Below are 12,719 nucleotides of genomic sequence, written 5' to 3'. Positions count from 1 at the left end.
TTACCTCGCGTTCACTGTTGGGAGGCCTGTAATACAGCCCCAACAATGTAACCGCACTGTTCTTATTTTTCAGCTCCACCCATAATTCCTCAATATTCAAGCTCTCCAGAGTATCCTCCTTTAGCACAGCCGTGATATCACCCCTGACCAGCAATGCAACTCCTCCCCCTTTTACTTCCCTCGCTGTCCTGTCTGAAGCATCTATATCCTGGAACATTTGGTTTCTGGATTAGTGGTGCTGGAAAAGCATAGCGGTGATTTTTACTCTAGTGATGGAGAGGGATAAGTATGTACTACAGGGCAAGAGTTATAGCTGGGGGCAGGGAAATTATGATGCGTTGAGGCATGACTTAGGATGTGTGGATTGGAAAAGTAGATTCCAAGGCAAGAGCGTAATTGATATGTGGAACTTGTTCAAGGAGCAACTATTGAGTGTCCTTGATAAGTACGTACCTATCAGGCAGGGAGGAAAGGGTCGTGTGAGGGAGCCGTGGTTTAATAAGGAGTTGGAATCCCTTGTTAAAGGGAAGAGGGCGGCCTATGTAAAGATGAGGCGTGAAGGTTCAATAGGGGCGATTGAGAGTTATAAGGTAGCCCGGAAGGACCTGAAGAGAGAGCTAAGAGCAGCAAGGAGGGGACATGAAAGGTCCTTAGTTGGTAGGATTAGGGAAAACCCTAAGGCTTTCTATAGGTATGTTAGGAATAAAAGAATGACTAGGGAAGGAATAGGTCCAATCAAGGATAGTAATGGGAAGTTGCGTGTGGAGGCTGAAGAGATTGGGGAGGCGCTGAATGAATACTTTTCGTCAGTATTCACTCAGGAACAGGACATTGTTGTCGATATGAATACTGAGGCACGAATAAGTAGAATGGATGGCTTTGAGATATGTAGAGAAGAGGTGTTGGAAATTCTGGCAAGGGTGAAAATAGACAAGTCCCCTGGGCCTGATGGCATTTATCCTAGGATTCTCTGGGAAGCAAGGGAGGAGATTGCAGAGCCATTGGCCTTGATTTTTGTGTCCTCTTTGTCGACAGGAGTAGTGCCAGAGGACTGGAGGCTAGCAAACGTGGTTCCCTTGTTCAAGAAGGGGAGTAGGGATAATCCTAGTAACTATAGGCCAGTGAGTCTCACTTCTGTTGTGGGCAAAGTCTTAGAGAGAATTGTAAGGGATAGGATTTATGCACATCTGGATAAGAATGATGTGATCAAGGATAGTCAGCATGGTTTTGTGAAGGGCAGGTCGTGCCTCACAAACCTTATTGAATTCTTTGAGAAGGTGACGAAGGAGGTAGATGAGGGGAAAGCGGTAGATGTGGTATATATGGATTTTAGTAAGGCGTTTGATAAGGTCCCCCATGGTAGGCTACTGCAGAAAATACAGAGATATGGCATTGAGGGTGAGTTGGAGGTTTGGATTAGGAATTGGCTCTCTGGAAGAAGACAGAGGGTAGTAGTTGATGGCAAAGGTTCATCTTGGAGTGCCGTCACTAGCGGTGTTCCGCAAGGATCTGTTTTGGGACCATTGCTGTTTGTCATTTTTATAAATGACCTGGAGGAAGGGTTAGAAGGTTGGGTGAGCAAGTTTGCGGATGATACGAAAGTCGGAGGAGTTGTAGACAGTGAGGAAGGATATGGCAGGTTACAGTGGGATATAGAGAAGCTGCAGAGCTGGGCAGAAAGGTGGCAAATGGAGTTCAATGTAGCTAAGTGTGAAGTGATTCACTTTGGTAAGAGTAATAAAAAGATGGATTACTGGGCTAATGGTAGACTACTTGGTAGTGTGGAAGAGCAGAGGGATCTTGGTGTCCATGTACACAGATCTCTGAAAGTTGCCATGCAGGTAAATAGTGCAGTGAAGAAGGCATATGGCGTACTGGCTTTTATTGGTAGAGGAATTGAGTTCCGGAGTCCTGAGGTCATGCTGCAGTTGTATAAGACTCTGGTGCGGCCGCATCTGGAATATTGTGTGCAGTTTTGGTCGCCATACTATAGGAAGGATGTGGAGGCACTGGAACGGGTGCAGAGGAGGTTTACCAGGATGTTGCCTGTTATGGTAGGAAGATCCTATGAGGAAAGGCTGAGGCACTTGGGGTTGTTTTCATTGGAGAAAAGAAGGTTTAGGGGTGACTTGATAGAGGTGTACAAGATGATTAGGGGGTTAGATAGGGTTGACAGTGAGAACCTTTTTCCACGTATGGAGTCAGCTATTACAAGGGGGCATAGCTTTAAATTAAGGGGGGGTAGATATAGGACTGATGTTAGGGGTAGGTTCTTCACTCAGCGAGTCGTAAGTTCATGGAATGCCCTGCCAGTAGCAGTGGTGGACTCTCCCTCTTTATGGGTATTTAAACGGGCATTGGATAGGTATATGGAGGATAGTGGGTTAGTGTAGGTTAGGTGGGCTTTGAGGGCCGAAGGGCCTGTACTGCGCTGTATTCTTCTATGTTCTATGTTCTATGTTCTATGTTCTATGTTCAGGCAGCATCCGAGGAGCAGTAAAATCGACGTTTCGGGCAAAAACCCTTCATCAGGAATACAGGCAGAGTGCCTGAAGGGTGGAGAGATAAATGAAAGGAGGGTGGAGGTGGAGAGAAAGTAACTCTATCATCTGTTGAAAACTTGCGCAGGCTGATGATACCCCAAATGGCAGTCACATCTATTGGTACAACCTCTTATTGGTATGAGTTGTAGCATACTTCTGGGTAATGTCATCTAACCGCAATTGGAAGCATGCATGGCTCATGTCCAGCTATGTGAAGGACAGCTCCTTGCCAGCTTTGCGAGGGACTGTGTATTTATCCAGCTGCGAATAGCTGCTTACTGTTTTTTTAAAGTCTCCACAAAGGCAAGCCGATCTACTGGGCCTTCTTATCATTATGACTAGTGCTGTCAATTAGAGTCATAGTCTTAGAGATGTATAGCACTGAAACAGACCCTTTGGTCAACCTCTTCCATGCCGCCAGATATTCCAACCCAATCTAATCCCACCTGCCAACACTTGGCCCTTATCCCTCTTAACCCTTCCTATTCATATACCCATCTAGATGCCTTTTAAATGCTGTAATTGTACCAGCCTCCACCAATTTCTCTGGCAGCTCATTCCATACATGCACCACTGTCTGCGTTAAAATGTTCCCTCTTAGGTCTCTTTAACATTTTACCCTTGTCAACCTATGCCCTCTCGTTCTGGACTCCCCCACCCCAGAGTAAAGGCGTTGTCTATTTACCCTATCCATGTCCCTCATGATTTTATAAACCTCTGTAAGTTAACCCCTCAGCCTCTAACACTCCAGGGAAAACAGGCCCAGTCTATTCAGCCTCTCCCTATAGCTCAAACCCTCCAACCCTGGTAACATCCTTGTAAATCTTTTCTGAACCTTATCAAGTTTCACAAAATACTTCTGATAGGAAGGAGACCAGAATTGCACTTTCTGAAAACTGGACTGATTTGATGATTCCTTTGTTTTCCAGCCTCCTAATTTCTGTCAGTATTTTTGCTCGTAAGGCAAATGACACTGCTCAGACCTTGCAGAATCGTGGAACTGCATCCTGGTCAACATGGCTCCTTTGATAGTTCCTAGACCTTCCTGAAAAACCTCAGAGTATTTAATTAGGACTTCACTCATGCAGCCATTTTCTCAACAGAAAATGTTGAGCCAATCCAGGTTAATCTTGTTCAACCAATTTCACCCTAAGCCGCTCACAGTTGCCTTAACCTAGTCAAAAATTCTGATACAGATTCCCCGGTTCTTGAATTGCTGAGTAAAAGTGATTGCATCTTAGAATTAGTGGAGTCTTGAGCACAGGTCTTTCATTACAATCAGTGGTGACTGAACCAGCTGCTTGTCAGAAGAGACCAGAATCAAAGATGTACCCTTCATCTGTAAAGGTTCCCTCGTATAGGTTGTCAGTCTAGCTGAGGTAAGGTTGAAGTCCAGAGCAAATTTTGTTGAAGACTGGCTCTGCGATCATTGAACCGACTAGGTGGTATTTACTCCCATTAGAACTGGTTAACCACTTAATCATAAGTTGATTTGCATACTGTTAAGAAATTTAACAGTTCAAAGCAAAACGTAGATAGACCTTCTCGTGTGTGAACTCTTCTGGATGCTGGCCAGGTCTTGTGTGACTTTTTTTGCTGTCTCCAGTTCACATAATGGCAGTAACTACAAATGGCTTTCCGATCCGGATGCAGAAAAACACACCTAGAGCATCAAACCTAGAACCTGCCAGTGCAGTACAGGCCCTTCAGCCCGTGCTGTTTAACCGACCTGTGGAACCAATCTGAAGCCCATATAACCTACAGTATTCCATTCTCATCCATATGTCTATCCAATGACCATTTACATAGAATATAGAATAGAGCATAGAAACATATAGCACAGAACAAACCCTTCAGCCCACAATGTTGTGCCAAGGATTAATCCTCATGTAAAATAAAATAACCTAACCTATGCACCCCTCAATTCACTGCTGTCCATGTGTATGTCCAGCAAGCGCTTAAATGTCCTTAATGACTCTGCTTCCACCACCACCACTGGCAGTGCATTCCATACGTTCCCAACTCTCTGTGTAAAGAACCTACCACTGACATCTCCTCTATACCTTCCTCCTAATATCTTCAAACTATGTCCCCTCGTGTCAATCAACCCTGCCCTGGGGAAAAGTCTCTGGCTAATGACCCTAACCCTGCCTCTCATTACTTTGTATACCTCGATCAGGTCACCTCTCTTTCTCTTTCTCTCCAGAGAGAAACGTCCGAGCTTAGTCAACCTCTCTTCATAAGGCAAGCCCTCCAGTCCAGGCAGCATCCTGGTAAACCTCCTTTGTACCCTCTCCAAAGCCTCTCTATCTTTCCTTTAGTAGGGCAACCAGAACTGGACACAATATTCCAAGTGTGGTCTCACCAGGGACTCGTAGAGTTGTAGCTAAACCTCGTGGCTCTTAAACTCGATCCCCCTGTTAATGAAAACCAAAACACGATGTGCTTTCTTAACAACCCTATCTACTTGGGAGGCAACTTTGAGGGATCTATGTACTTGAACACCCAGATCCCTCTGTGTTTAAGTGCCCTTAAAGTTGGTGAGTCTATTACTGTTACAGGCAGACCGTTCCATGCCCTTACTACTCTCTGAGTAAAGAAACTCCCTCTGACATCTATCCTATATCTATCACCCCTCAATTTAAAGCTATGTTCCCTCATGCTTGCTATCACCATCTGAGGAAAAAGGGTCTCACTGTCAATCCTATATAACCCTCTGATTATTGTATATGTCTCAATTAAGTCACCTCTCAACCTTCTTCTCTCTAATGAAAACAGCCTCAAGTCCCTCAGCCTTTCCTCATAAAACCTTCCCTCTTTCCCAGGCAACATCCTAGTAAATCTCCTCTGAACCCTTTCCAAAATTTCCACATCCTTCCGATCATGCGGTAAGCAGAACTATACACAGTACTCTAAATGCAGCAGCACCTGGGGTTTTGTACAGCTGTAACATGATCTCATGGTTCCTAAACTCAATCCCTCTTCCAATAAAAGTGAATACACTGTATGCCTTCTTAACAACCCTATCAACCTGTCATCTTTCAGGGATCTATGGACATGAACACTGAGATTTCTCTGCTCATCTACACTACCAAGAATCTTACCACTTGGTTACTCCTATTATTCCTGTTACTCCTTCCAAAGTGAATCACCTCACATTTTTCCGCATTAAATTCCATTTGCCACCTCTCAGCCCAGCTCTGCAGCTTATCTATGTCCCTCTGTAACCTGAAACATCCTGCAACACTATCCGCAACTTCACTGACCTTAGTGTCATCTGCAAATTTACTAACTCCTCCTTCTACGTCCTCATCCAGGAGGAGAAAGTGAGGACTGCTGATGCTGGAGGTCAGGTTTGAGAGTCCATTGCAGGGAAAGCACAGCAGGCTCCTGAACATTTTCCATCAATCGCCACCATCTGTCTTCTTTCAGCAAGCTAATTTTTGATCCAAACTGCTAAATCACCCTCAATCACATGCCTTCGCATTTCACCATCTATGCTCGCTTCGAGCAGAATTTTGCTGGAGAGGGAACACCTCTTCCGATGAGTCCCAACGAACCTATTGCAGCAGTCACTGCATCAGAGGTCAAATCAGTTTTCCTTTGTGTGAATCCAAGAAAGTGATGGGATCAGATGGGGTACCAGGTCATGCACTCAGAACATGTGCAGATCAACTGGCAGAGGTCTTCTCAGGTATCATCAACCTCTCCCTGCAGCAGGCCACTGTCTCTGCCTGTTTCAAGAAGGCTCATGCTGCATGTCTCAATGACCACCACCCAGCGGTTCTAATCTCAGTGGTCATGAAGTGCTTTGAAAGGCTGGTCATGCATTAATCAACTCCAGCCTCCCCACTACTCTTGACCCCCTCCAATTTGCTTATCGGACCAACAGATTCACGTCAGATGTCATATCACTTGTCTTTCACTCCTCCCTAGAACATCTTGACACCAAGAACAGCTATGTAAGACTACATTGACTACATTTCAGCCCTCAGTACTATTATCCTGTTGAGACTGATTACTAAACTCAGTGATCTCAGACTAAGCCCCATTCTCTGCAACTGCAGTCTTAGTTTCCTGACCCACAGGCGACAATCAATGAAGATTGGGGACAATATTTCATCCTCACTGGAGTTCCCTAGGGGTGCGTACTCAACTCCTATTTTACTCACTGTATGCCCATGGCTGCTTCGCCAAATACCAGACTAATGCCATTTTACAAGTTCGCTGATTACACCACCATAAGTTGGTCGAATCTCAGATGGCGACGAAACAGACTACAGATGGAGGTGGAAGACCTGGAAAAATGGTGCACTGAGACCGACTAACCAACTCTCAATGCCGGCAAAACCAAGGAACTTGTTATTGCCTTTCAGCGGGACGTTATTCATGTACCCCTACACATTAACAGCACAGAGGTGGAATGAGTAGAGAGTGTCAAGCTCCTGGGAGTGGTCATCTACAACAAGCTTTCTTGGACTTTTCATGTGGATACACTGGTTACAATGGCCCAACAACATCTCTTCTTCCTCAAGCAGCTGAACAAATTTGGCATGACGGCGAATACTCTTGTCAACTTGTGTAGGTGCGCCATCAAGAGCATTCTGTCTGAATGTATCACTACCTGGTATAGCAACTGTACCATTCAAGATCAGAGACGGTTTCAGAGAATGGTGAACTTGGCCTGGACAATCACAAAAGCCAACCTCCCATCTATAGAATCCATCTACCGGGCCTGCTCTCAAGGAAAGGCCACCAGCATTCTCAAAGATCCATCCCACCCTGGCAACGTTTTTCTCCAACCTCTACCATCAGGGAGAAGGTACAGAAATCTGAACACACGCACCAACCGGTTTCGCAACAGTTTCTACCCTACTGCTCGCAAGACAAAGCTTTTCACTGTGCCTCAGTACACATGACAATAAATTCAATTCAATTGTGCAATAGCCTACCATGGGGAACCTTACTGAAATCCACATACACGACATCAACCGCTTTACCCTCATCCACCTGTTTGTTCATTTTCTCAAAGAACTCAATAAGGTTTGTGAGGCATGACCTACCCTTCACAAAACCGTGTTGACTATCCCTAATCAAATCTTTCCTCTCTGGAGGGTTATAAATTCTATCTCTCATAACCTTTTAAAACACTTTACCCATAACCGAAGTAAGGATCACAGGTCAATAGTCACTAGGGTTGTCTCTACTCACCTTCTTGAATAAGGGAACAACGTTTGCTATCCTGCAGTCTTCCTGTAGACAACGACAACATAAAGGTCGAAGCCAAAGGCTCGGCAATCTCCTGCCTGGCTTCCCAGAGAATCCTAGGATAAATTCCATCCAGCGCAGGGGACTTACCTATTTTTATACTTTCCAGAATTGCTAACACCTCCTCCTTACGCACCTCAATCCCATCGAGTCTAGTAGCCTGTATATCAGCATTCTCCTCGACTACATTGTCTTTATTTAGTGTGGATACCAATGAAAATATTCATTTAATACATCCCAATCTCCTCTGACTCCAAACACAACTTCCCACTACTATACTTGATTGGCCTGAATCTTACTTAGTCATTCTTTTATTCCTGTTATACCAATAGAAGGCTTTAAGGGTTTTCCTTGATCCTAACAGCCAATTACTTCTCATGTCCCCTCCCAGCTCTTCTTAGCTCTCTCTTTTGGTCTTTCCTGGCGAACCTGTAACTCGCAAGTGCTCTAAATGAACCATCACATCTCATCCTAACATCAGCCTTCTTCTTCCTCTTAAAGTCAGAGTCAGAGAGATGTACAGCATGGAAACAGACCCTTCGGTCCAACTCATCCATGCCGACCAGATATCCTAACCCAATCTAGTCCCACCTGCCAGCACCTGGCCCATATCCCTCCAAACCATTCCTATTCATATACCCATCCAAATGGCATTTAAATGCTGTAATTGTACCACCCTCCACAACTTCCTCTAGCAGCTCATTCCATACTCGTACCACCCCCTGTGTGAAAAAATTGCCCCTTAGGTTTATTTTAAATCTTTCCTCTCTCACTCTAAAAATATGCCCTCTAGTTCTGGGCTCCCCCACCTCAGGGGGAAAAGACCTTGTCTATTTACCCTATCCATGCCCCTAATGATTTTATAAACCTCTAAAAGGCCAACCCTCACCTCTAATGCTCCAGGGAAAACAGCCCCACCCTATTCAACCTCTACCTATAGCTGAAATCCTCCAACCCTGTAAATTTTTTCTGAACCTTTTTAAGTTTCACAACATCTTTCCGATAGGAAGGAGACCAGAATTGCACGCAATGTTCCAACAGTGGCCTAATCAATGTCCTGTACAGCTGCAACATGAGCTCCCAACTCCTGTACTCAATGCTCTGACCAATAAAGGAAAGCATACCAAACGCCGCCTTCACTATCCTATCTACCTGAAACTCCACTTTCAAGGAGCTATGAATGTGCACTCTAAGGTCTCTTTCTTCAGCAACATTCCCTGGGACCTTACCATTAAGTGTATAAGTCCTGCTAGGATTTGCTTTCCCTAAAGTAAACGTAACCAAAATGTGGCCACTATCACCAAAGTTCTCACCTACCTCCAAATCTAATACCTGGCTGGGTTCATTACCCAATACCAAATCCAATGTGGCCTCGCCCCTTGTTGGCCTGTCTACATACTGGGTCAGGAAGCCCTCCTGCACACACTGGACAAAAACTGATCCAATTTGGAAAGTTGGATATAGTATTCCCAGTCAATATTTGGAAAGTTAAAGTCCACCATAACAGACACCCTGTTACTCTTGCTCCTATCCAGAATCATCTTGCTATCCTTTCCTCTACATCTCTGGAATTATTCAGAGGCCTATAGAAAACTCCCAACAGAGTGACCTCTCCTTTCCTGTTTCTAACCCCAGCCCATACGACCTCAGTAGACGAGTCCTCAAACATCCTTTCTGCCACCGTAACATTGTCTTTGAATAAAAGTGCCATACCTCACCCTCTTTTACCTTTGTCTCTGTCCTTACTGGAACATCTGAATCCCGGGACCTGCAATAACAATTCCTGTCCTTGCTGTGCCCATGTCTCCAAAATGACCACAACATCGAAATCCCAGGCACCAATCCTGCTGCACGTTCACCCACCTTATTGTCACTGTACTTGTTGCATTAGCATGAAAGGGCAATGGGAATCGGGAAGCAAACCTAGGGAGCCAGCAACGTCTATGAACAAATGAGAAACGTTTCTGCCTATATGTATGTCATCTTTACTGTACCAATGCTATGCGTTGTTTTGTTTTCTGTGCAGTGGAGCCAACCAGATAACATCAGCATTTCAGTGGAGTTAGATAGAGTCGAAGTAATTCTGGATCTCAAAAAGAATACGTGAGTAGATCTTGCTTTTTATTAGAAGCAACATAGAACAGTTATACCCACATTTTGACCCAAAATCACTCTGACCTACAAGTGGATGGTAGATGAGCATTTTCTATTGAAATATTAAATGGAGATGTAGCCTTCTGAAAATGTTCATAGCAGAGAACACTTCACTCTGTATCTAATCTGTGTTGGTGTTATATGCTTAGGAAGTGCTTGAAAAGATACTACAAAACTGTACTGTATTCAGGGATATCGACCAAAGGCAGGCATATGGAGCTCGGTCAGAAAACAGCCATGATCTCATTGAATGACAGAATTACCATTGACTCGTCTACATTGAATGGCAGAACAGGGAATGGCCTTTTCCTGTTCCTATGTTCTCACCCTGTGATGGCATGATGGGCTGATGTATTCCAGAATCAGAGCAAGAACCATCTGAATTGTAGGTAAAAACACAAAGAACTGCAGATGCTATAAATCAGAAACAAAACAGAAATTATTGGAAAGCTCAGCAGGTTTGGCAGCAGCTTTAGAGAGAAATCAGAGTTAACGTTTCTGGTCGAATGACCCTTCCTCAGAACTGATAGTAGCTAGGAAAATGCAGAAGATAGGGTTGGGGAATGGGGATAAGGATTAAACGATAGATGGGGATAGAGTCCAAAGAGAGAGAGGAGCAGTTAGACAGACAGAGGAATGGTAACAAGAGTCCTCTCCCCATGCTACAGAACACTTTGCCAACCTCCAATTCTCTTCCTCCACCTTGACCCCTGCTTGGCCTTTTACCCGCACTTGACAAACCTTATATGCCTCACAAACCTTATTGAGTTCTTTGAGAAAGTGACCAAACAGGTGGATGAGGGTAAAGTGGTTGATGTGGTATATATGGATTTCAGTAAGGCATTTGATAAGGTTCCCCACGGTAGGCAATTGCACAAAATACAAGGGCATGGGATTGAAGGTGATTCAGCGGTTTGGATCAGAAATTGGTGATCTGAAAGAAGGCAGACGGTGGTGGCTGATGGAAAATATTCATCCTGGAGTTCAGTTACTTGTGGTGTACTGCAAGGATCTGTTTTGGAGCTACTGCTGTTTGCCATTTTTCTCAATTATCTGGATGAGGGCATAGAAGGATGGGTAAGTAAATTTGCAGATGACACTGAGGTAGGTACAGTTGTGGATAGTGCTGAAGGATGTTGCAGGTTACAGAGGGACATAGATAAGCTGCAGAGCTGGGCTGAAAGATGGCAAATGGAGTTTAATGTGGAACAGTGTGAGGTGATTCACTTTGAAAGGAGTAACAGGAATGCAGAGTACTGGGCTCATGCTAAGATTCTTGGTCGTATGGATGAGCAGAGAAATCTCAGCGTTCATGTTCATAGATCCCTGAAAGTTGCCACCCAGGTTGATAGGGTGGTTAAGAAGACGTACGTTGTGTTAGCTTTTATTGGTAGAGGGATTGAGTTTCGGAACTATGCTGCAGCTGTACAAAACTCTGGTGCAGCCGCACTTGGAGTATTGTGTACAGTTCTTGTTACTGCATTATAGGAAGGATGTGGAAACTATGGAAAGGGTTCAGAGGAGATTTATTAGGATGTTGCCTGGTATGGAGGGAAAGTCTTACGAGGAAAGATTGAGGAACTTGAGGCTGTTTTTGTTAGAGAGAAGAAGATTGAGAGGTGACTTAATTGAGATGTATAAGATAATCAGAGGGTTAGATAGGGTGGACAGTGAGAGCCTTTTTCTTCGGATGGTGATGGCTACATGAGGGGACGTAGCTTAAAATTGAGGGGTGGTAGATATAGGACAGATGACAGAGGTAGTTTCTTTATTCAGAGAGCAGTAGGGACATGGAACACACTGCCTGCAACAGTTGTGGACTCGCCAACCTTAAGGGCACTTAAGTGATCTTTGGATAGACTTATAAAACATAGAACGTTCCAGCACAGTACAAGCCATTCGGCCCTCGATGTTGCACCGACCTGTGAAAAAAATCTTAACCTACAGCGTTACATTATTATCCATACGAATGATAAATGCCCATTTAAGTACCCTTAACATCATTTAAATTGAGAGGTGTTAGAGATAGGACAGATGTCAGAGGTAGTTTCTTTACTCAGAGTAGTAGGGGCGTGGAACGTGCTGCCTGCCTATAACAGTCGTAGACTCATCAACTTTAAGGGCAGTTAAATGTTTATTGGTTAGGCATATAGATGAGGAGAAAGTGAGGACTGCAGATGCTGGAGATCAGAGCTTAAAAATGTGATGCTGGAAAAGTGCAGCAGGTCAGGCAGAATCAAAGGAGCAGGAGAATCGACGTTTCGGGCATAAGCCCTTCTTCAGGAATGAGGAGGGTGTGCCAAGCAGGCTAAGATAATTTGCTTTTCCAGCAACACATTTTTAGGCATATGGATGATAATGGAATAGTGTGGGTTAGATGGGCTTCAGATTGGTTCCACAGGTCAGCGCGACATCAAGGGCTTGAAGGGTCTTTACTGCGCTGTAAAGATCTATATTCTTGACCTGTTCATTGAGAACTGGCAACATGATGTAGGTTGCCTCAATTTCTCTCTCGTCACCCCCCACCCCAATCTTCCCTTCCAACCTACCATTGTGGAAACTGACTACACTCTATGCTCTTAGATCCAATCCCTGACTGTTATTAAGCCTATTGATAAGGGTGGTGGTGTTGTTGTTGTTGTCTGGTCGCTCAACCTCTGCATTGCAGAGACTGAGTGCTATCTGTCTGATACATTCTCCAATCTTCTCCTGGTCTATGACTCCACCAAGGAACATCAGTCAACTACAGTCATC

At 44.5% G+C, this 12,719-nt stretch overlaps 1 protein-coding gene across 1 annotated transcript in view; it reads left to right on the top strand.

Annotated features, from left to right (window-relative positions):
- Positions 1–12,719, top strand: part of LOC140480742 (disintegrin and metalloproteinase domain-containing protein 8-like) — a 155,160-nt gene that overhangs the window by 80,017 nt on the left and 62,424 nt on the right. The window contains exon 3 of the mRNA XM_072576048.1: positions 9,838–9,914. Coding sequence (XP_072432149.1) covers positions 9,838–9,914 — 77 coding nt within the window. The remainder of the gene's footprint in view (positions 1–9,837; positions 9,915–12,719) is intronic.

Source organism: Chiloscyllium punctatum, chromosome 1, assembly GCF_047496795.1.
Source record: "Chiloscyllium punctatum isolate Juve2018m chromosome 1, sChiPun1.3, whole genome shotgun sequence".
Lineage (NCBI taxonomy): Eukaryota > Metazoa > Chordata > Chondrichthyes > Orectolobiformes > Hemiscylliidae > Chiloscyllium > Chiloscyllium punctatum.
Note: the sequence above shows the minus strand (reverse complement) of the source record. Positions and strands in the feature narration are given on the sequence as shown.